This window comes from Struthio camelus, chromosome 15 (assembly GCF_040807025.1).
Source record: "Struthio camelus isolate bStrCam1 chromosome 15, bStrCam1.hap1, whole genome shotgun sequence".
NCBI classification, from domain to species: domain Eukaryota; kingdom Metazoa; phylum Chordata; class Aves; order Struthioniformes; family Struthionidae; genus Struthio; species Struthio camelus.
In genome coordinates, this window is record NC_090956.1 from 9156485 (window position 1) to 9180349 (window position 23865).

The following is a 23865-nucleotide window of genomic DNA, read 5'->3' on the forward strand; positions in this document are numbered from 1 at the left end:
ATCCAGCATTTCCCCTGAAACTGAAGAAAGATTTAAAATCTCCGAGTAATTAACTGGCATTCAACTCTCACCTGCAAACTCTTTCCAAATCCACCAGCTCCTGCTGGCCCTATTTAGAAACATTCTTACTCAGATTTCTATTCCTTCAGCCATGCTCAAATAGCAAACATTTTTGTTGATTGGGAAACAACTGAATGGGACCAAATGCTTTAGTTCTGTTACCCTCAACACTACATAAAAAGTAACAATAAACGAATTTGGAGAAAAATCAGAGAAAATGGCTTGGTAATAACAGTGGTGGCAGTATTAAGCATGACCTTTTATCGCTAATAGTCATCTAATCCTGACAGCATACCTCTAGATAGAAAGTGGTCTACAGTCTGCTCTATTAAAAAAAAAAAAAAAAACCACTAGCTCTATACATTTTTTCAGTTACAGCATCTGTCTTACCATCTCTTCAATTTCTTAACAAATCAGACCTTAAACTTTAACATTTTTGAAGTCTGACCACAACATTCAAGTGCCATATCCAACTGAAGCTACAGATGTTTAGCCAATACCTCTAAAGGTTCAGCATTCAAAATGCTGAAAGACTGCATTTTGATCCCTACAAGAGAAAAAGGTCAACAAAAACCGCTATGTCAGACAAATTTATATCAGGCTGCTAGTCGCCGTTAGATCTACCTATAAATATTTTATTGCGAAGGCTTACAACTGCTAAGACAAATTGAAGCTCCTCATTATTTTTATTTTTGCCTGAATTCTTCTGCAGTTGTATTTTAAAAAATAAATATGATATGCAAAAGAACCACAAAACGTAATTAATTATAAACTGTACAAATGGAAGTCTAGCCATCCCTTACTGTCCTAGCTACGGACTCAGGCAAATGAAATCTCATCACAAGCTTTCTGCTTTAAATACCAAACTGGTCATTAATGAGATCCAAAAATATTTTCTAATGATCTAATGGTGATGTCAACATTTTCACCAAGTACTGCAGCATGCAACTTTGCATGGCGCACACAATGCGCGCACACTAAGCAGATGACATAGTTGCCATAGAAATTAATGGCTATGGAAAATGACAACTTATACAGCCCCGCAGAAAATAATCACTACATTGTTCATTAATGCATGCCACCACTGTGTTTACTCTGTTCCAGAAAGTCTCAAGAGGAAGTCACATACCGCAGCAGAAGCTGATGAACTTGCAGCCACGAGGGGAGTGGAAGGGAAAGGAAGAGGACTGAATAGTTGAATACATATATTGTATGTACATATTCTATGTTACTCTATGCCTACTATAACACAAATTAAGCCACTTTTTAATCGAGTCATTTGACTATTCAAAATTCAATACAAGAAAATGTTTTCAGGCGAACAAGTATTTGTTCAGAATGAAACCTTTCCTTCATAAGGCAAAATAAAGCCCATGAAAAGCTAAAACATTGCTAGAATTATCATGCTTTTATTTCTCAAATGTGAGAAGGACCTTTTGACGTCATCCCTTCTCATTAGGAAATATCTCGTACATCCATATGAGCTCCAGAGAACATAACATACAGTTAAACAGCACGGTAACAGTTAAATAGCACAGTGGCATCTCTCTCAGTGATTCAGGACATTATCATATTACTTTCTTCTATTTAGCTCGTAGATTTTATTTCCTAGGCACCACGTATTTTCTGCATTTCCATTAACTATATCATGAATGAAGTTAACCATCTTAAAGTAAATTTGCAAACATAGTTTCTTATTCTAGTTGTATTTTAATCGCCTTTGACACGGGCTACATAAAACCAATTTTGCAAAATGCGCTTTAAGTTAGATTTTTGACCTGCACTTCAAGAAGATAGTCAAATTGAAAATGATTCCTTTAGGCTCTTGAACATTTCAAGCAAAGATCAGAACCCTTAAAAAGTGAAAGAAAGGACTTAAAATACCATTCTTTGACAGCAAAGATGAAATGAAGTAGCTGCTTATTTAACTGCTGCAAGGTCAAAAAAAGAGAGGGAAAGTAAACTATTTGCCTTTTAATAATTTATAATAACGTATTTTTTTTAAAAAAATCATAAAATATAGGGGTGTTTGGGAGAGGAAACAATCTCGGTCAAGGCAGAACATAGCTACACAATATACATGGTTGATGGGGCAACATGGCAAAGTAAGCGTTGTCATTTCCTTCATTAAACAGAAGGGGGGGAAGTCACATTAAGAGGAGGCCTAGAGGAAAATGACAATTAAAAAAAAAAAAAGAATTTGGTTGCAGGTTCACAACACACATATTGATTGGAAATTAATTCAGTCACCGTGCAAATAAAATCAATTGTTATTAATTATCACTCATCCATAGACTGCAGAAGTCCTATCACTGCAACAAAACTTCCCCGTTCTTACAGTTCGCACTGGTGACCCAGTTCAAGAACTCTCACTGAGAAGTATTACATTTCACATAGCTATACAGACCTCACAGATTTTTATATGGTAATTAATTCGTGTTACAAGTGTTATGCCTACGAAGCATACTGTTTTGTCCACTTTTCACTTCTACTTTGAAGTCACAGATCAGCTCGTACTAGTTCAGGAAGGAAAATAAATTGTTGTTCCTCTTCAGTTTAAGTTCTGTAGGGCAAAACGCCAGGCCGTCCACCAAGCCAAAAGACTGGCCGCACATCTTTCTTCTATTCATTTTTTTTCCCCTAATACAAGAGTTAATATCAACAATGAATTCAGGCATGTGTAAATGAATACATTAACACTTTCCAGAACTGTGGTCTGGATAGCAGTTATGTTATAAAATTCCTTTCGCTATAATTGATAAATATAAATCGCTCTTATTTCATGCTAGCTCTTCCAGTCACTTAAGCTTCATAGTTTGTAAACAATTATTTTTACCATTATATCAGTTTGACTAGCATAATCACAAATGGAGAAGTACTATACTGAAAATTAAAGATTCAGTAATAGAACTCCAACATTTAGGTAGTCACTTGATAGACTCCATCTGCAAATTACATTTGAAAGGAAGATTTAGTAATTAAGCAGAGACTTAAAAAACAGTGCATTTCTACTTTTGTAGCATTGGTCTCAATAACCAAGAAACAGAATAGCTGGCTACTATTATAAAGAGAACTCAGAAATCTGACCTTTTTAACAAAGGGGGAGAAAAAGTTTAAAAAAAAGAATCCATTATTTTGGTCATCATTAGATGTTCGCACATTCACCATATCTGAACGTGAATTAATTGAACCCAGAATGTTCAATCTTGACCCAAATCATCCTCTACAGAGCAGGGAGGACAAAACATACCCCAGGTAAACCAAACCCTGAGGAAAAAAAATTATTAGGTTTCTCCCTTCCCTTACCTACTTAGGCTCTGTAAAACAAAGACTACTGAAACAGAGTGTAAGTTAAGCTCAAAAGTCAAAACTGTTTGATGGATTCCACTTTGCAGCAGTACATATTGTGCCAATACTTGAAAGAGTAAAGAATTTCATTTTATTTACAATCCCATACTATGAACGATCAACTGATATCTTCTTCTATAAGTAATCTAAAAGTATGGCCAGCTTCCCATTCCAATTAGTTAACTACATTCCTGTTTAAAAAAAAAAAAAAAAACAAAGAAATCTTGTATGACCTAAACTCTAAAACAAAATCTGAAGGCGTTTAAATATTTCAGGATGGGATTTATGGCAGAGTTCTGAAATGGATACTCCTAGTTCCTGTTGCTTTTACTGGAATATTTTTTACAGAGAGTCACTTTTTTCCCACCCTACCCTTTTCCTTTACTGAATTTCCACACAATAACTTAGATTTGACCATCACCGGACATCTGAACAACAATAAAAAAGTTACAGCTGGATCCTGTATTAGTCCCAGCTGCATAGGATCTTTGGCTGTGTTCACAAACAAGGGAGCCAATAGGAAAACAGTAGGAGAACTTCTTTTGGTAGCTTAATTTTGAATATATTGTTTTTCCATATGCTGCTACAATGAACTATTTTACTATTCAATGCAAACTGAATTCGCGCTTCCAATTTTTCATCCCTTAAAAAAAAAAAAAGGGGGAATAAAAAAAGCATTTTTTCTATTTCAAAAACCTTTACTACAGAATGCCAGAAAATAATCAGCTCCATATGGTCTTTCAAGTCTAACATACCACAATGGATATATCTGCCAAGTCCACCCACAGGCTCCATAAACTTTAGAGTATTATTTGTATTTAATTTGGATTATCAATTTCATCCAACCTTTCCCTTTCATAATAGAAGTTACCTTCTCAGGCTTCCAACACAGGTAGAAGATACAAAGGGAAAAAAAGATTTAAGCAAAATAAGAACAATGACATAATGCGTCCTCTTTATACTTAGGATATCAGTGAATTCGCAGGCGGAAGGATTTAAATCAGTCTTTTTATGTTTGCTCTTATAAAATATCACCTAATCTTTTAAAACATTCATATGAGACTAAGTCATTTTTTGGTACAAGACCAAGACTAAACATTGCAGCTTTTCCAACTTACATTGCACAAAATGAGAGTGAAGAGAGTTAGAAGTATTTTGATTAAAAAAATAAAATAAAATAAAAATAAATCACTTGAGGGGAAAAAAAGCTTCCCCTCAGATTTTTTTTTTTTTAAGTTTTTTTAAGTAACGCACAAAAATCCATTTCCTACAGCCAAAACGATCAACTCCGTATGCTTCATTTATCTGCCCTTACTAGAACGTGCACAGCAAGCTGAAATGTCACAAATTGCCTAGAAAGGCTGATCTCGCGCAATGAACAGGAGATAGCCTTAGAGCCAACCTGAGAGTCCCAAGTTACAGAACCGATCAGGGTCCCCTGCAGTAAGAAACAACAAACTAGTCCAAAACCTTTTAATCTCTCCCTTCTGTGGTTGCAATCAGTTTCCTAGGCACAACAGTCATTTCTCTAAACTCTGCATCTGACTAATGTTGGCTACTAGCTTCAACTTCCACTTCAGAAGCAGTTTCTGCACAAACTGCAATTCAGGAATGGCAGCACAAGTGACAGGAGGCTGTGGGAAAACAAGCACAGATGTTCTCCTTGTCCCCAGATGAACAGTAGATGCAACTTTAAAAATGTTGCAGGTACTGTAAGCTGGATAACTGAGAAAGTGATAGAATAAGTCAAAACGGACGTGCAGAAGAGTGAGTTAAATTATAAGGTTCTTTAAAATAAAAGTGTTATTTTTGAGACTATAAACTTATACTTCCACAATGCCAACTAGCCATTTCTGCATTTATGTGATGAATATCCAGGGAAAAATGAGTTTTCCTCAACTAGCGTATACCGTGGGAATGCAAGACAAAACTAAGCTTTGCTTCAGCCTGATAGAGACTCTTGAAGGTATATTCCTGAAATGTTAAAGTATTGGTTCTGGCTGGGTCCCAAGCAGAAATCTTTCCGTTAAAAATAAATAAATAAAAAATAAAGGAACCGCAAATAAGGAAAAGAAAAAAGGAAAGGGAGAACTACAAAACTATATATAGACTCATATTCACCTGCCCCAAGGAATAAACTCCGTAGATGTATTACAATGGCTCAGCAGCCTCGTACATAGTACAAGGATCCGGAGCGGTACCTGCCTCATCAGGCTTGTACACAGTAGTTCCCTCTGCAGGCAATCACAAATGCCTAAGCACTTTATATGTTTAAGAAAGGGGTCAGGTTCATTTGCTCTTCTTGAGATGGGCTCAAAAAGGTCCTATGCAGGACCAAACCATCCTGTAGGCATTCGGAGTTTCACGGTCAGAGAACGCATGTAACTTGTGGGATTCTTCCCACAGGAGCAGTTCCTCTGCCAGAGAGCCACCATCTCCTCGAGCAGCCACTTGGTTTAACCTCAACTTCCGGCAGGGGGAAAACCACGACACAACTTTCCTCCACATCCCCCAGCTGGCCAGTTGTGAGATACAGAAATAAAAACATGCAGCAGCTTCACAAATTCAAAAACTGCATCTGCAAGTGGTCACAAGCGTACCCAGGGAGAGTACACATCCTGGTGGGAAAATTCCTTTTTGGTATACTAGAATGACTAGGCAGGAAGTTCATTAGTCCAAACTTCCCTGAGCAAACGAGAAAGAAGAATGAAAATAAATAAATAAGGAAAATTGTACTCAGAATCTGACCACCGAATATTATACTAGGTCAGGAGACAACAATTCTTATTTTGTAGCAATTTAATAATTATCATTATATTATTTTAATTGCTATTGTTAAATAGTTTAATAATAGCAATGAGCTGTTAAATTATAAAAGCCTCCTTTGGGCTGATCCCCCCTCTCATGTACATTCCTATTAAGCAATATTATCTGTAGGGCCAAATTATGGCATAAACAGTTCCTATTGCCTTATGAGCTTAACAAAGACCATTATTAAGGAACACAATATTTACAGTATATGAAAGCAAAAATTTAACAGCAAATAAAGACTTCTGAGAACTTGGTCTTAAATAAGAAAACAACCTGAAGAGTGTTCTGTATTATGAAGCAATTAGTACAACATACACATCTTCATGCTAGAAGTTACACTGACTCTTAATGAGATGGATGTATAAAAATGTAGACGTGACTGATTAAATGATTACGTCTCACAGTTCCGCTCAGAAGAAACAGTAAGGAGCAATTTCCCTACTCACACACATCAAATTTCTCAGCCTTTTTTGTGCGTCTTACGTGCGCAAGAGCGAGCAAGCAAGAGAGCACGACAGAATAAACTTCATTTCCTATCCATCTACTCCTTCCCCCAAAGGGCTTTAAATCTATCAGTCAGATTCTTTCTAATTTGACTGCAGAGCAGGTATTCCGACAAGCACTGTGAGAACCGGTAGCTGGGCAGAGAAGAGACTCTAAAATTAATTCCCACAGTTATTGTTCAGCCTCTTCTGTATCCCAAGAGGCAGCAGCCCGCCAGTTACTCCGCACGCGTACACCCTACCTGGCCAATCAGCGTGAGCACAGCTCTGATCCAGCCACATAAAGTAACATTACTTATTCAGGCAAATGCGTAGGGGATGGGGAGCCAGAAATAGAATACTGTGAAGAAAAAGATGTGTGGTATGTCTCTGGGGACATACAAAAGATTTGGGACTACTATGGGAGAAGGCAAGGACTGGAGGACATTAGACAGCTTCCATCGACCTGTGTTTCACCATTTTTATTTTTCACTTCCCCCCCCCCCCCCAAGACTCAAAACATTTCATTTAAAAAACCAACGACTGATCTCTTCTTTTGTGTAAAGGGCTCACATCCACAGATAGCATCTTCATCAGCTCAGAATCCATCTGAGCCCTTAGACAAGGCAGGGAAAGTCAGATTTGAAATTAAATTCAATCTGCACAAATGAACTGATCCTCAATTCTTCTTTTGCACAGAAGACTACTCATATGGAATTATGCAGAACTATTAGTTAGCAGCCTTGCAGCAAAACATACCCTCGCTAGTAAAATTTCCACTTGGTTATTAAATGATAGTATCAATTTCACAGTTCTTCCACATTTCTGGCATAAGGGAACTATTTACTTCTATAGTAAGAAAAAATAGAACACCTGAAAAAGAGGCTAATTAGTAAAATCATGCAAAGAAGTTTGACCTGGTGACAAATGAGGTCAGAGATGTTTAGCACTCCACATCCTATATGAGATTAGGATTTAGCTTTCACAAGCTTCTAGCATGCTACATTTCCTGTTAACTCCATGAGTTCCTATTGAACTTGACAAGGAAAAGATGACCAGACAAGAAATTAAACAATATAACCTGGTACTGGAGCCCATGAGAAAGAGGGATCCAACAGATAAGCTTTTTTCTCAATATTTCCCAGGAAAAAAATGTAAGTGTTTGCCTTTTTACATGTAAATTTTTATGGGAAAAGCTGCCTGCTGATACCACACCTACATATAAACAGATATCAGAACTTCAATTACATTGTGGAAAAAGCTATGTATCACTTTATTTTCTTTTAATAAAACTTCGTATTATCAAATAATGGGTTTAAAGAACCTCAGAAAGTAATGAAATAAATATGACACAGATGTTCACCAAAAAAGAAGGAAAAAAAAAAAAAAGAATGTTTTTACTTCATAGCAACCAAATAGGTCAAGCCATTTCCTTCTTCAGGCAACTCTCAGAGGACCACAAAACACATGGTTTTCTAGTGGATTTTGTGTGTCTATCCCACTAAGAGGAAATGCTGCTGTCCAAAAAAATTTGCAATACTCAGTTTTCCCATGAAACTGTTGGAATTAAAAGAAGGAAGTCATATGCAATTAAAAACAATTTGCTAGAAGTTAGAGTTATACAAATGGCATAATTAAATACATTTTTAATATGCAAGTCGCATACCATTCCTGTACTACATACTGCTTTAAGAGAACGCAGTCAGGAACTCAGGAACGCCAGTCATGGCTGTTCACACAACTTTTTTTCTGCTTCTGTACAGCTTAAAGTAAAATATCATCTGTTCTTCACTTCCACAGCATTCCTGCTTTACAAATGTATATGTTGACAGGCTTTCCCAGTGAGGTAGCTGCCAAGAACTTATTTTTATCCGCAGTGAATGAAGCCCACGGTCAATGTGTCCAAACTTCACTAAAATTAGTACAATCTGACGGTATGTACTTAAGTACTCAAGAACTACAGAAAGAAAGAAAGAAAGAGTGAAATAGATTATTCACTATCACTTTATCAACAAAGGGAGTGAAAAAAATATCATATCATATAGACTCAGTCACCACAAAACACTATCCTAGCTGCTGGCTAGCCCCATAAAACTCAAAGAAAATCAGATTAAATCTATCTATGCACTCAAGCAGGAAAATTAAGATCGCGCAGGAAAACCTAAGTTATTTCATAACCTTAAGATTGCAAAAGTATTCCACTCCAGAACTTTTGCATTGCAAATACCATTTTTCTAGGACTTTTCTGCAGACTTTTTTTTTTTTTTTTAAGAAAGAATAAATTATAACATCAACTTATTTACTTGTCAATAACCAACCAGGATGTCAGTGTGTGTCCACAGACATCAAGAAAGGAAGTGGGTGGAAACAACAGTAAGAGCTCTGGTTTAGACTCATTAAGCTTAAGATGACAATTATGCACTCTTAAGATGTCAAACAAGCCAACATTTTAAGCTGGGACAGATGGTACAGGATCCAGAGCAGATAGTATACGCTATGAATCATCAGCCTAAACCCGATCGCTCAAATTATTATTTGCAAATTTGATTACCCAGAAACAAGACGTAGAGGAGAAAAGAGCATTAAACCAAGAGCAAGGTCCTGCAAATCCTCACAACAAAAGTCAGAAGGAGAACGATCATCTTCCAAATGAAAAAATGATTGACAAGATAGAAGGGGAATGAGGAGACAACAGTCAAAGAAGCCAAGAAAGAGTAAGATTTCAAAAATAAGAAGTATAGTAAACATTACTAGAGGCAGCTGGCAGGACAAAGAGGAGGAAGGGAACGTACAAGTACAAGGGGTCAGGACAAGTGTGGAAAAGACCTAGGATGAACCTGGAGGAGCTACTCTTCAGATAGTGACTGCAAGCAGCTCCCTCAATGACTTTTGACATGAAAGAGAGATGGGGCACTAGTTCAAAAAGTAAACGGGGCCAAAGATGGGGTGTAAGAAGAAAGAGACTAAAGTATGTTTGTATTGGGAGGGAAAGGAAGCGAGCAAGAGATAGCAGCAGATAAGATAGAGAGCTACAGTGCACGCGAAACAATTTAAAAGGCAGGAGATAAAACTTGTCTGTTGTACTAGGAAAGGAGAGACCTATTGGAAAAGCAGAAGAAACAGGAGGAAATTTGCATTGTATTTCATCAGTATACTCTTGGAAAAAAACATGCAAAACCCAATAAAGAAAAAAGGGGACACAATAAACATGATGAGACCGAGAAATTCAATTTTAACGGTGGAACGTATCTCGGAAAACAGTGTGCTGCTTCCAAATGGTAAAAATTCTTATAGCTCCACTGATGTTAAATGGATATTGCAATCTTTTAGCAACAGCAGCACATGGGGAGCCCACATTCAGGTGGTTATTACTACAGCACCCAGAGACGGTTCTGCAAAGCACACTCTGTTCCCGTAAGTAAATACCACAGCTTTTTTTCATCCTAGATGTAGTAGTACAGTCAAATGCTATGTTATCATTTTATTGTTCCACTGCAGTTCACAAGTATGCAATTTGTATTGCTATGCACAAGTGATCGCATATCATTATTTCACAACATGACAAATTTGGCAACCTCTAGAAATTTTATAGGCCATATTTTTAGCAGTGACCTGGAGGAAAACATTAAAATACTGAACATTAGGCTAAGAAAAATGTTTGTGTGTTTCCATAATTAAAAAAGATGCCACTATTAAAAGTTACTATTTTAAAATGTAATTATTAATGTTTTATGACATTTTTCTTTTAGAGTGAGAAGACATTAAATGCAATTTGGGCTAAAAATTGTAATACTACTGAACTGACAGGTTATCTCTACAAATAAATATAAGACAACTCATTTAGCATGAAGAAGTATTTATTTAATCAAAACAAGATTTAGTGTGAAGCTCTGCTGATTCAATCATTTACTTATTTCTTTTAGTTGTGTCTCATATCAGCTATTTTGCTCTCTCCCTAAAACCAGTACAGGTGGTTAGTCTAACAGTCAGGCGCGTTCTTTTATTCTTGACGTTTCCTTAGAATGTTTCGTAAAACTACAAGACCTCCTCCAAAAACTTTTTGAGACAACTCTTTAAAACTACAAGTTTTTCACTTTAATGAGTACATAGTGAAACGTATGCTAAGAGCTAATATACAAGAACGTTAAATAAGAAACGCATTTTATCTTTTGCGATGAAAAAAATATGCAGTTTTAGACTTAAATGCAGAACAAACATATATAACTATGGATTCTTCTATCTTTAACATCTATCTTTGGAAGACACTACAACGTAAAGCACAGAAGAGATCCAGAGGCTGTTCATGCCTAAAGGTGACATATATTTTTAATCAACTTTAAAATTTTTTTCTAAGATAGTCTGTGGGTTTTATTACACTTAACAGCTTTTACCTATAAACGGATAATTGCTTTGCTACGCAGACAGAAGTCAGATTGCTAAATTTGCTTTGGCAGCAAATCTATTCTTCTGAGTCTTCGGCAAGACGAGCTGGTCCCTCAGTCTAGTTCCCAGTAAATGGCTGCCTCTATAATAGAGACCAACGTCCCACCTGGCACCACTGCTGACAAGTACACCCAAGGACTAGCAGAGCCCAGCAACTGAACTGCGCTCTCACCCCCAAATAAGCTTCAAGATTCAGCCATACAGCATGGAGTCTGGGGAGCAGTAGAGAAACACATTGCCAAAATTAAAGCTACAATGTTGTTTAATCTTCAAGCAGAGGCAGGATTACAACTTCTTTACATGTGTGTTCAGAGCCCTTCATACAGTTAGTTTAAAACAAACATACACATAAAAGTTGATCAGTAATAGATCTTGTAGCATTTCCAAGTGGAAGGCCACCGAGCTGAACTGGGGGCACCCTGAAGCCACCGCAAATTCAGAGAAAAAACCAATGAGGAGCCCTATTCTGCCATGTCTTCTACACAGTGACCCACATTGTCCGTTTATACATTCTTATATATAGAAGACTGCTTACTATTTAGCAGTATACAATCATACCACCTACTGTCAACACCAATATTCAATGTAAAGATCTCAATCCAATGGCACCATCACTCCGTTAACAGCACACGTACAAGAAAAACCTCAATCAGATCACATGAGATGTGATATTCGACCAAGTGAGGAGAGGGAGGAGGAGAAATTTCCTGAACTAAATGAACCACAGAGATATTTTAATGAGAACACAAAAGCAGGCTGAAACAACCACTAATTGACTTGGATCATATCACATCGATAATCCATGCACAGAGCCTCCACTGAAATCAATGGGAGTTTTGTGCATAAATGGATTGTATAACACAAATGCATGCCCCTATTCAGACTCCACATACAAAAGAGAAAGCAGTACTAAGAACAATTCCCTGAATTAACATTTCTCTTCCATTAAATGTTTCTAAAATAATAACAACTGACTTCACATAGCTCTGTTTCCATTCACAGTTTTTACAAAAGGTGGTAAAATAACTGACCCCATTTGACAGATAAGGAAACTGAAGCATAAGATGCAAGCTAAACTGAAGAGCAACACAGCAGGCAGAACTGAAGTGGCAACAGTTTACCTTCTGAATCACAGTTTAATGTCCTAGCTATTTAGATACTTATCTAGTTCAAGTCTCTCATTAGGGTGATTCTATGCAGTTCTCCAGTAATTTTGCATACTCCCTAAAGCACCTGCACACACTGATAATGCTGAGCCCCACGAGTTTCCCACTCAGTAACATGAATCTTGCGAGCCCTGCAAATGTCCTGCCGAGTTTCAAAACACTGACAGCCCTGGCCAGAGTCACTTACTTTGTATCCCAGGACTCACCAGCAGCGCTAAAGCATTTTAAGATTGACTGGCCGTCAGATCAACACTTTCCACATGCACCGCACTGCTTGAAAAGAAGCAAAAAAAAAAATTCTCCTAATTTAAAATAATAGTTTGTTAGCTGGAAATGATCTCACTAATCCTGGTGATCCTGACTGACAGCGTGCCATAAGAGGCTCTATTTTGAAAGAGGTGTAATACTCACAAGAATCTAAGGTAAAAGTCCACATACACTGATTGCAGAAAAACTTCCAGTCTCATTTAGTCTGCGACTGTTTTACTACAAAGCCAAGTAAGGAGGAACAGAAATTATACCATAACGTGAGCAAAAAAAAAAAAAAAAACCCACATGTTTATTAACGTGGTATGAAGCTATAAAGAACAGGAACAGAAGGGCTTGAATCCAGAGAACAGTTTCCCTGTCTGAAAAGTCTGTCTTTTTCAGCAATACAACTAGTTTTACTAAGGGTAGACCCATTCCTCCCGAGGTTCAGAGAGTCTCTCCTCCCATGAAAAGCCACCTCGGAAACACTTGGCACCTTATGAAAGGCTGATTCCGCAATAAGTCCACCTTGACGTCTAAAGTCTCGCAGGAGAAAAAGTACTACCTTACCCAGGGTTAGTGCCAACAGCAAGCACGATAACTTCCCCTTACACCGCAGATGCAAGCCCCTGGTGCTGAGAGAACAACATCATTTTGAGTATGAATGAGCTTTCTGCTCTTAACAGCGTTCAACTGTTTCTGATGATAATTTTTAAATGAAGACCGGCTTGTTTTGTCACGGTTTCGCTTTTCCAGATTTTTTTTTTTAAGGTTAGAGTTAAATCTATCCCTGACAAAACAGTGGGAGAAGTGACCGCTGAGAAACGGCCACGTTCACACACGACTTGTCTGAAGACTTCTTTCTGATTCACCTCGGTGTGGGGTGTCGTGTCCCCCCCGCCCGCCCCAAGTCGTCAAAACAAGCACCACACCCTCTGCATTTCCGAGCTGTGGGCAATTACGCTCCGAATTAGCAATCGCCGTGCTTAATCACAGCAGGTTCAAGCCATCACCTTACCTATTTAAAAAGAAACCAGCGCACCCAAAGGCGGCAACAACCGCTCGCAAAACGCGCCCCCAGTTAGGCGGGCAGAGGCGCCTGCTGCCACCCCGCCGCCCCTTACCGCCGCGCTGGTGCGCCCGCCATCCCGCCCCCCGGAGACAACATAAAAGCTGCTGCAAGACGCAAGCCCTGGTTTCCCCCCCGCCTTCCCCGAGGGGTATCTGGCGACGTCCACCTCCCCCCCTGCCTCTCGAAACAGTCCGCCTCGCTCAAACTGGACGAGCCACTCCGCGGTGACGAGGGAGCCTCCATTAGCAGGGCACCCGCCCCGCAGGCGGAGAGCGGCCGCCGAACACGACTCATCCTGTCGGCGCTCGCACGCTGCCACAGACCTGCTCCCCCCGCGGAGGGGGAGCGGCCGCCGCCGAGCGCGCTGTCACCGCGGCCGGCTCTGCCGAGGGAGCGCGGACCCTCTTTGTACCGGGCACTTTGCCTTTTCTGGGAGTTTCGAACAACGCCGAGCGGGGGAGAGCGCCCGGCCGTGCCCCGGCCCGGGCACAGAGCCCCTATTGTTACCAGAGGGCAAAGGCGCCCGTCGGCGACCAACGCAGCGGCCGCTGCCACAGCGCTGCGCGGGGCCGGCCGCCGCCTGGGGAGGGCTGGCCCCGCGCCCCGTTCGCCTCGCCCCGGCTTCGCGCAGGGAGCGACACCCCCCGCCCGGAGGGGACCGCGGCCGCTCCGCGCCAACTCCGCCACCTACCGCCTCCGCCGCCCTCCTCGTCCATGTTGGGGCCGCAGACAGGGCGCTCCGCAACGGCCGCGGCTGAGGGAGGCCCGGGGCTCGCTCCACCCGCTCGGCGCCTCTCCGCCACCGCCGCGCTGCCCTGCCCTGCCCCGCGCCTCTCCGCTCAGCCCCGGCGGCAGCAGCCGCCGCCTCGGCCCAGCCGCCCGCCCCTCTCATGTGACCCGCCGAGGGGCGGAGGGGGGGGGAAGGCGGGCAGGCCCGGCCGGCCCTGCGCCCCGCCCCGCCCCCGCCGCCACCGGGTCGCGGGTCAGCGCCGTGCCGCCTCCTGGCCGCCGGGGGAGGCCGCGCCGCGGGGCGGGCGCCTCCTTCTCGCTCCGCTCGTCGGGCTGCGCGCGGTGCGGCGCGGCGCGGCCTGGCAGCGTCGAGGCTGCTGAAGCAGAGCCGCGCCGGGGGCCGCTCGGGGGCGGCTTAGGCGGGAGGCGCCGTGAGGAGCCGGCGCGGGGGGCTGGTGTGCCGTCGGGGCAGGAGGGTCTGCGGTGCCCCGAGGGGTCTGCGGAGCCGCTGCCTACTTCGAAATTGTCTCGAGGGGGGGAAAGAGCGGGAGATGAGGGAAGGCGGGAGCTGGGAGTTGGGTTGAGGCCGCGTCGTGGAGGGAGGGGGACAGGCTGGGCGGAAGCGTCTAGAAAGGAGCGTGAGGCTTGTGGCGTTTCTGCGTGTTTGGAGCTGACTCTTGCCAGTTCCTCGTGTCCTAGATGCTCCCCCCAAGGACAGGGCTCCTAAGAGTCTTCCATGCCCGAGGGACTTCTGCTGTAAACAGCTCAGGGGTTTGCGTTGGTCCGTCTCCTCTGTTGTGGTAAGGGAGAGGATTTGCCTGCTTACTGTCTTGGGACTCAAAATATTTATGGCATTTCTTAAGTCCTTGTGGAGGCCCTTCGGTGAGACACCACAGGAGTCAGGATCGCGGCAGGCGCCGAGGTCGATAAAGGTAAGCGGAGTTGTGCTGGCCCGCGCCAGCCTTCCTTCCTGCCCAGACACCACCCCCTCGCTGTATTTTTAAAAAACGCTTTGGTGTCAAAATTTTATTCAGAAAGGAAACTGTGGGAGGAAAGGGTCAGCCAGCAGGAAAATATCATTTTTTTTTTCACTTTCCTATTGCAAGCTGTCATGGGACAGCAGGCAGTCTAGGAAGCGGCGTCAGAAGCGCTCACCTCCAAACACCGCTGCCCGTAGCTGGTCGCTGCAGCCCGTTTCGCTGAGGTTTGGCTTTGGCAGCTTCTCTGCTGATAAAGCGTTTTAACTCATCTAGAAATCCTGTAAACATCACAAGCCTTTAGAATACTCCTCTGTGCTTCATGTTTTAAATTCAACTTTGTTATAGTTCTGGTGAGTTGGTGTATGAAAAGGAGACGATTACACAGAGCAGAAGCATTACCTTGGTAAGAGATTTGTTTTGAAATGTGTATCTATAAATGCAATTACAGGATGATTTGAAAACCAGTTTGAATGAAGAAAGGAATTGACAATGGGCTTTGAATATTTTGCACAGTGGGTGAACATAATTTACATTAGATGGGAATCGGGTTTGTGGGAAAAGTTATATTTTTATATTTGATTGCAGATTGTTTTCATTTAATCTGTATTGTTTTGAGCCTTTATACAAATATTATGTCTTTATTTTGTTGCTTTTGTTTGGTGGCAGGAATAGATTTTTTTAAATGCACAAAATCAACTAAAGAATTACAGTGATTGTTCTACTATGTAACAGTAGTAGTTCTGCTATACCAGAACTACTCTGAAGTTTTTGGGTAATTTGACAGTAACAATGCCACTATCGTTACACACTAGGAAACTCCTTAAAAGCAAAGGAGCAGATGCAAGACAGGTTATAATCTCAGCACATTTTCAGACACGATCCACTGAACTGTTTCCTACTCATGAGTAATTCTCTTGCATCTACTTTGCTTTCGGGAACTGTCATCGTTCTTATGTTTTGAAATACGTATGACTTTTCTTTTTCTTTCCACGTTACTAAGGGTTTCAAGCAACAGTTTTCTAAAGGTTGTCTGATATTTTTTTTCTTTTTTGCAGTCCCTTCTCTGGTCTATTTTTACTACAGCATGTTTTGTCAGTTTTAGATCTGCAAATCTAACCTTTTGTGTTGAAAGAACTTCCTAGTCTGTCATTCCTGTGAATGATATTCTAATAGCTGGTCCATGTAAATTATTTTTAGGGGAAAAAAAAGAGATTCTCCAAAAACTGCTGTTGATTCCATAATGATAAATGTGCTATTTGCTGAGTTTTCAGGTCATACACTTTGTCTTTATTTTCCTCTTTAGCTTAGTATCTCTTTTGATTAAGTTTCCACTGAGTAGTAATTTATCATGTGATTTTTCATTTTAAAGGGTCAGGAGCCCATCTGTTACGATATTTGTGTCCCTACACAGAAGGTCAGTAAAGACAACTGCATCCCTTACATCATTTTCTCAGGGTTTAAGGGTCTCATTAAATCTTGAGCTAGCAAGATTGCTATGGATTACATTTTAAACTAGGGAGCAAGAAATAGTGAATGCAAATTACTCTCCCGCACTTTTTTTGATAATCAAAGAATTTAGGAGTAGAAAAGCCCTGCTGGTTATCACATCCTTTCCTCTGCAAGAGTGGATTCCCTTTTTTCTATATAGCTCTTTATCAGCTAATGAAAATTCTTGAAAGCATCTTGATTTCATCTTCAGTTTACTTATTGAAAAAGAAATAAGCTTAATCTTACTTTGATAAGTTTCTTCTTTCAGTAATCTAAGTGTTCCATTAATGTAAAACTCCATTTTACGATGATAGGTTTTGTAGACTTTGTAATTCTAATCAAAAGCATGAGCTATGGTGATGTTCATTACATTGACAGTCGTAGGGAATTAGATAGTAACATTTTATTAAAAGATGTGAGAAAATTCATAATTGCATTTCTTAACACAGAAAGAAATCAAGTAATTGCCATTGTGCCACCAGACTGGATGTCAGCATCAGACACAGGGACGTGGAATAATGCATCTTACTTTTGGAAGGAAGAAGGAATCTTTCAGATCTTAGTTAAGGTGGTAGTCATCCCGTATGCAGGTAGTCCCGTTTCATATGTCCTCAGTCAACACATCACTCATTTGCAAGTTTGGCTTATTGTAACTTGTGTTAGATTTGGTAAGAAGGATTTTATTGTTACCAGTAGGGAGACCAATTCATATGAAAGAACATCTACATGTATTTCATAAGAATACAATTAAATATAAAAATACATTAAAATATAAGGAAGAGAAGACTATGATTCTCTATAAGAATATTCTTCAATAATATAGCTCTATCTTAAAGAGCATTATATATCTTTAAAGAATATAGATGTTCTGCAGCATTTTGTGAACGAGAATTATTTGGTTGATTTTATTACTTGTTCATTTAGATACTCACATGTTTAGAAAAATGATGCAAGTATTTCATTGCCTAAGACAATGTCTTGTCGACAATCAGAGTGACTTGTCGTTGAAACTCAGCCATTGTATTTGTATTAAAGAATACTTTTGTTTCAGATCTAGACAATCAAAAAATTTCTCAGAAGCATTGCCTGAGAGTTTCCAGGCAGGAAAGTCTTAGTCTAGCATCATGTCTTTTTTCCCCTAATTTTTTATTTATTCGTACTTGAATAATCCAGTTTTCTTGAACCCCTAAGGCAAACTCATTGACTTCCTCTGTCTGGCAGATGGGTTTTAGCCATGTATTGTTTCTTAAAATTTTTATGCTGTCACACACATCATATTTGTCTCAGCTGGAAAAATACATTTATAGAAAATCCTGTTTGCTGGTTGTCTTACCAGTTTCGGAAGGTTTGCACCTTTCATTTAGTCCAAATAAATTTTACGTGCAAGTATTTTATATCGCTTGGGGGAACATCAAAGCTCAAGCGTAGCAAGTCAAACATCTTTTATGCATGGTGCTTCTTTGTATGGATAAGAAGTCCTTGCCCTTGAAACAGTCAAAGAAACAAAGTGAAATATGCCTCTCTTCTGAGTATTTTGCACCAGTTTTTTTTTTTTTTTTGGTTGAACTTGTAAATCATATCCCATCTTTTATTTGCAACTTATTTCAAATTGCAATTCTTGACGTATTTTGAGGTTTCTTTGAGACTTCTAAATGGGCAAAATTTACTTGCAGCATCAAATATTACCACTTTTGGAGAGTTTTGGAGTTTCCACTGTGTAACACTGAGCGGGGTTGCTGTTGAGTCACTGAGTGAAGAACACCAGAGTGTCCCAGAGAGGAAAACTAAATGTGTTAAACACTGTGGAGGTTCACCAGCTCTGTAATACTGTGATCTGAAATAACACTTTGCATTAGAACTTGCTCTACCTGTATTAATTATGCATACTGCCAGACACCAACAGAATGATTTCCAGTATGAGAGCTGTACCTAAAATAACAGAAAAAGAGGACTTGGATTCAAAGGACATGGGATGAAACAGATCATCAGCTGGATTTCGTACTGAGTTTGAGAGGGTTTTTCTAACTAAGAAAAATGAGAGAGCTTGATCTTGATGTAAAGTAAGTGGAAGCCTGTTCTCCAAAAGAAAGAGCACTAACCAAGACCGGACTCTGTTCCCATCCCGAGAAATAGACAGTCTGTGATTTGACATCTTCTGGCTAACTCCAGCTTGGGGTATGTAAATGTATTATTACATGCCACTCTCAAGTCCAACCAAGGTCTGGGCTGGCAGCTGCCCGGGCTGGCATCCCACAGTACAACTGGCATCCAAGTGACAGGCGGGATGCGCTCATATCCTACAATGTTAGAAGGGTTAGATCAGGTGGTCTTGTTGATTCATCAGTGAGCATCTGAAATACAATTGCATATCTCCACGTGAGCTGGCTCAAATCTGGGCTGCTGGCTAGTCAGCAATGCATAAATCTGGAATTAATAAATATTGGACCATAAATTTAGACAGCAGTAGGAACTGGCAACTAATGACTTTGACTTTAGTGCCCTCTCAGTCATGTTGATGTAACTGTTTGTGGAGCTATGCCGTAAATCAGATCACTCAACACAGATTCAAGAATTCTAAAATAGTCTTTTTTAAGCTGAATTATTCCATTGATTAAATCTGGGTCCCACAAACAGTTGCATTGGCATAATTGCAGCATTGGTAGACTGTGACACAAAAGATAGCATGGGAAGAAGGAAGGGAGAGAAGTGGGTAGTTCTTAAATTTTGTCAGTGGAGACAAGATGTCTGTGTAACCCTAGCCTTACTCTGAACTGCAGACCATCTCAGAGGCTCTCCGTCAATTTCACTTTCTGATCCCTCATGCTCAGCCTATCTCAAACTGTGTCTATAGCCAGGTTTGTATGTTTATTAATATGCGATTGGTGCCATACTAAATCACTTAATGGTACTGAATTGATCCAGTTCAAATATGAGCATGTAGCTGCATTCCTGTCAAGATTAGCCAACTATGACTTATGATGTGTAGACCTGGCTTTATCCTGGCTGTATACTGTCAGCAGGAGGGCAGATGATACCACCTCTACCATAAAATCATCAGGGGTAAAACCACCTTTCAGAACTGTGTGTTTTTTGTTTAACAAATTTGAACTGGTGGATTTAATTTGTACTAAGTATTTTGTGCTATATGGCCACCCTAAAACTGAATTTATGAAAGTCATGGAATTGCAGTTGTATTCTGGTGAGAACTTGCCTTCAGCTTCTCTATTAGGTTAATTTTTAAATACATAGTTCCCGTTAAATTTAGGTGCAAAACGGGAAGTGATTTCTTGTTAAAAGGTGATATGTAACACTTTAAGTTCCTACTGTCTCTAATACAAGAAAAGTTTCTATAATATTCTAGCTGGTATATTTAGAAAAGAGCAGACAGGCTCTGAAGCAGAACAACATCATTTAAGTCCTTTCCCTCCCATGATTACACTAACGATTTTATTCCTTGCATATTCTTACAGATGTAAGAATAAGATAATCTCATATACTTCCTTGTCAAACAAAAATGTCTTAGTATATTTTTATCATAAGAAATGTACTTTCAATTTAAAAAACAGATCTTCACGTTAACTGTCTTTCTAATGCTGTATTTCTCTTTATTTTTCTTAAGAAAGAAGAACTATGTCTCTAACTATAAGAAGATGTTGTGCAAGGGAAAGTCAAAGTTAAAACTTGGCAAGCACTAAAACAAAGAATTTTTCCCAGGAAATGGAGGAGACTGGTAAAATTAATTCCTGATGTAACTCCATTTACCTCAGTGTAGTTACACAAAGGATGGATTTGGTACCTTATAGTTCCTCTGTGGTCGGAAAAGGATTCCTGTGATCTCAATTAACATGGTATAAAATAATCGCCTTTAAGAAACAAAATTGTAATTTAAGCCTGATAGAACTGCTCTTGTTATTTTTAGTCTGTTAATATAACTGTAAAAGAACAATAGGTCTAGAGAACAACAACAACAAGGACTTTTATAAAAAGATTGGTACATGATGATTTGCAGCTTACATCCTCAGCAGTAGTTTTTTGTAGGAAGGAAGAACTCATGACAGATTCTGTTGTTCTCTGCCTCAGGTTTCCCAAGTCTTTTGGCTCCACTGTGTGTGCAGAGGTCTCTGGTCTTTCTCTGTTTTCTCCTTAGTTCTGAGTTTTCTGGGTTCTTCTCTTCAGGCAGAAACGTTCAACTGCTTTGGACAGAGGAAGGAAGGATGGCTGGGCCTCAACATAATTTCTTTTTAGATTTTAAATTTCAATATGCTTAGTTTGAGATGCTTTAAAATAACTCAATTTCACTCTGAGAACCCAGCCTCCATATGTCAAACTGAGTACTCAAATATAGCTATACCACGAGATTCTTTTTAATTTTAAAACCTTGTTACGAAATATCAACTCCCTTCTCCAATTCAGAAAATACTTTTAAAATTAACATATTAAGATCTTTTAGTGGTGTAATGTAAAAACAGCTATTTAGTGCATTAGTGCAATGAAATTGAAGTCAACAGTCTGTTTTTTATCCTCATAAACTTGCAACTGTCAGTTTTGATACAGAGGAAAGGATCTGTGTATACATGCGTATAAAAGATGTGAAAATACAGAGGCATTTATTGAAAACAGGCAAAACCAGGAAGATGATAAAATTGCAGAAGGAAGTAGCCTCAGATATAAAAACTTCTGCTCCGAATAGCAGAACTTATCACTAAAAGATAAGGCTGGCAAATTGCCATGCTTCAGATAAAACTAGCAAAGCAATACAGAAAAATTTTGAATTAGTGTACAAAATATAATAAATGTGTTTGAAAAACTAATGTCCTGCAAAGTAATTCAAGAAGACATTTTATTTTTGAGTTTCCTTTCTTACGTGCCTCTTTATGAGCTTAATTATATTTTCAAATACGGAAATCACAGTTGTATGGATACTAGCTCTGCTCTGAGGAGATCTGCATCAGGTTTGCAATTCATCAGCATTTAGCAGATCTCCAAGTATTCAAAATTAAACAAAGATGGTGAAAATATATTTGGAGAGCATTTTTTTTGTTACTATCAAAATTATTTAAGCACGTTTTGTAGAAAAATCTAAAAATTTAAAAAAATCTAAAATTTAAAAATCTACTGCACAGTTTTAATCCACAAAGCTACTAAAGTAAATGTGGACTGCTAAAACATTTTCGTACTGGATAAAAAATGCTTTTGCATGCTGAGTATCTTCTCCATTTACTTAAATATTTCTGGGGAAAAAATCCAGAGCTTTAGGAAGAAACAGGCAGTTGCACCTGAAAGACTTCACATAATAGTTTTGAAAACCTGCATTTGACCTAGGACGCTTCAAACAACATGAAAATCTGGGGGGGTTAGTTCACTTACGGAGAATAAATTAGTCCTCTTCTGCAAGGATGTTTTCTCCTGTCTGGCCTGATAAGGCCTCCATTCTGGTTTTATTCCTACTGGAAGTGAAATTATTTCAGTAGGAGATGCACAATGAGCACAGCTAAATTCTTACGACTAACAAAACCGTGCTGTTACTCTCTGTGCCCGTCTTTAAGGCTTTCCCGAACTCTGTGTGTATACAGGACTCCAAACCTGAAAAACAAGGTGACAGATAAAACTAACAGAATTTCAACATCTTGATCAGATTTGTAAGACTGATGATAGACTGTTGAGTACTGTTTATTTTCTTAAATAATGTGTCTTTCTCTCATAGTGGTAAACTTCTGTAACTTGTTGACAAGAACTATTATCTCATTCATAGATTAAATCCATCCGTGACATATTTTGGGATGTTTTTTGTATCTGAATCTTCAGCGTCCTGCTTGCTCCTATGAAATTTGCTGGTCCATCCTTTGGAAAGAATAGTAGCTTAGCGGTTCCTTTTCTAGCTACTGCTTTTTCTATTAAATGGTGTGGAATTTCTGCATAACTTATACAAAACTCTCCTTTCTGTAAATATTGTATTTCATTCTGGTTTGGTAATGCTGTGATGCACAGATAGGCACTAAAAAGAGATAAATTTTGAGATAAATTCTTCTTCATATTTTTCAGCTAAAATATTGAAACTATTAAAAAAAGGAGATAATATTCTGCTTTTCTTAGTTTATGAAACTGCAGATAATGGCAGATAAATGAAGCAGTCTTCTAGGAAACCTGAACTTCTAACTGATTATACACAATATGTCAGAAGGCTTAAAATATGCAATAGGAACAAGTAGAGCAGTAGCTTCATCACACTGGGAATTTGGAAAATCCATAGTAATTTCAGAATAATGCAACAGAAAAGAAAGGTATGTTTTCACTGTGCTTAATGTAGCATGGATGTGTTTCCATTCCTTACTACCTGATTATTTATCATTTATGTAAAACACTTCAGACTTGAGCAGGAGAACATTCTCAAGCTAAACAAGCAAAAATGCATATGTATGTGCATATACATTTAAATATTTACATATGTTTACATACAGGCAGTACAAAAATACCATTTCATGTCTTATGCAAATTAAATAGTCTTTTATCTCTAGGTCCCAAGATTAGAGGCGTCCAAGAGTATAATGAGCAAAAGACTCTAGGAAGGCGGCTACAAAGCTGGTGTGGATAATACTACGTTGGTTTCAGGCCAGTTTTGAACCAAGACCTGGCCACTCACTTTCAATAATCAGTTCTAACTGGAACTCTTTCTTGATTTTTTTACAGAGGCCGTTAACAACAAGTTTGGAGACAAGACTCCCCGTTTGGAGTCTGGCTGAGTAAAATAAATTTTCTTCCCCTTCTGCTAACAAGCAGCAATTGTTACAATGCTTCTTTAGTAAACTCACAGCTAGTAACAGCAAACTAAAAAGATGTCACTAACTTAAGTGCAATCCTACCTGAATTACTGAATTTACTGTTAGCCAGGGTGCCTCCTATTGTAACTGAAAATTGCAGAGAGAGGCTTTAGTTCTACTGTGTGTGTGCATGTGCAGGTCTCAGCCACAAACCCTTTAGGAAAACTAGGAGAAAATGACTATGCAATTTTTCCATACAACAAGAAAAATTTTGTAAAG

The 23865-nt window shown here is 39.4% G+C and overlaps 1 protein-coding gene across 1 annotated transcript in view; it reads right to left on the minus strand.

Annotated features, from left to right (window-relative positions):
* The window catches only part of CYTH3 (cytohesin 3), a 52981-nt gene extending 38456 nt beyond the window's left edge, over positions 1–14525 (minus strand). Inside the window, exon 1 of the mRNA XM_068908414.1 lies at positions 14323–14525. Coding sequence (XP_068764515.1) covers positions 14323–14347 — 25 coding nt within the window. The 5' untranslated portion in view covers positions 14348–14525. The remainder of the gene's footprint in view (positions 1–14322) is intronic.
* Between the last annotated feature and the right edge of the window lie 9340 nt (positions 14526–23865).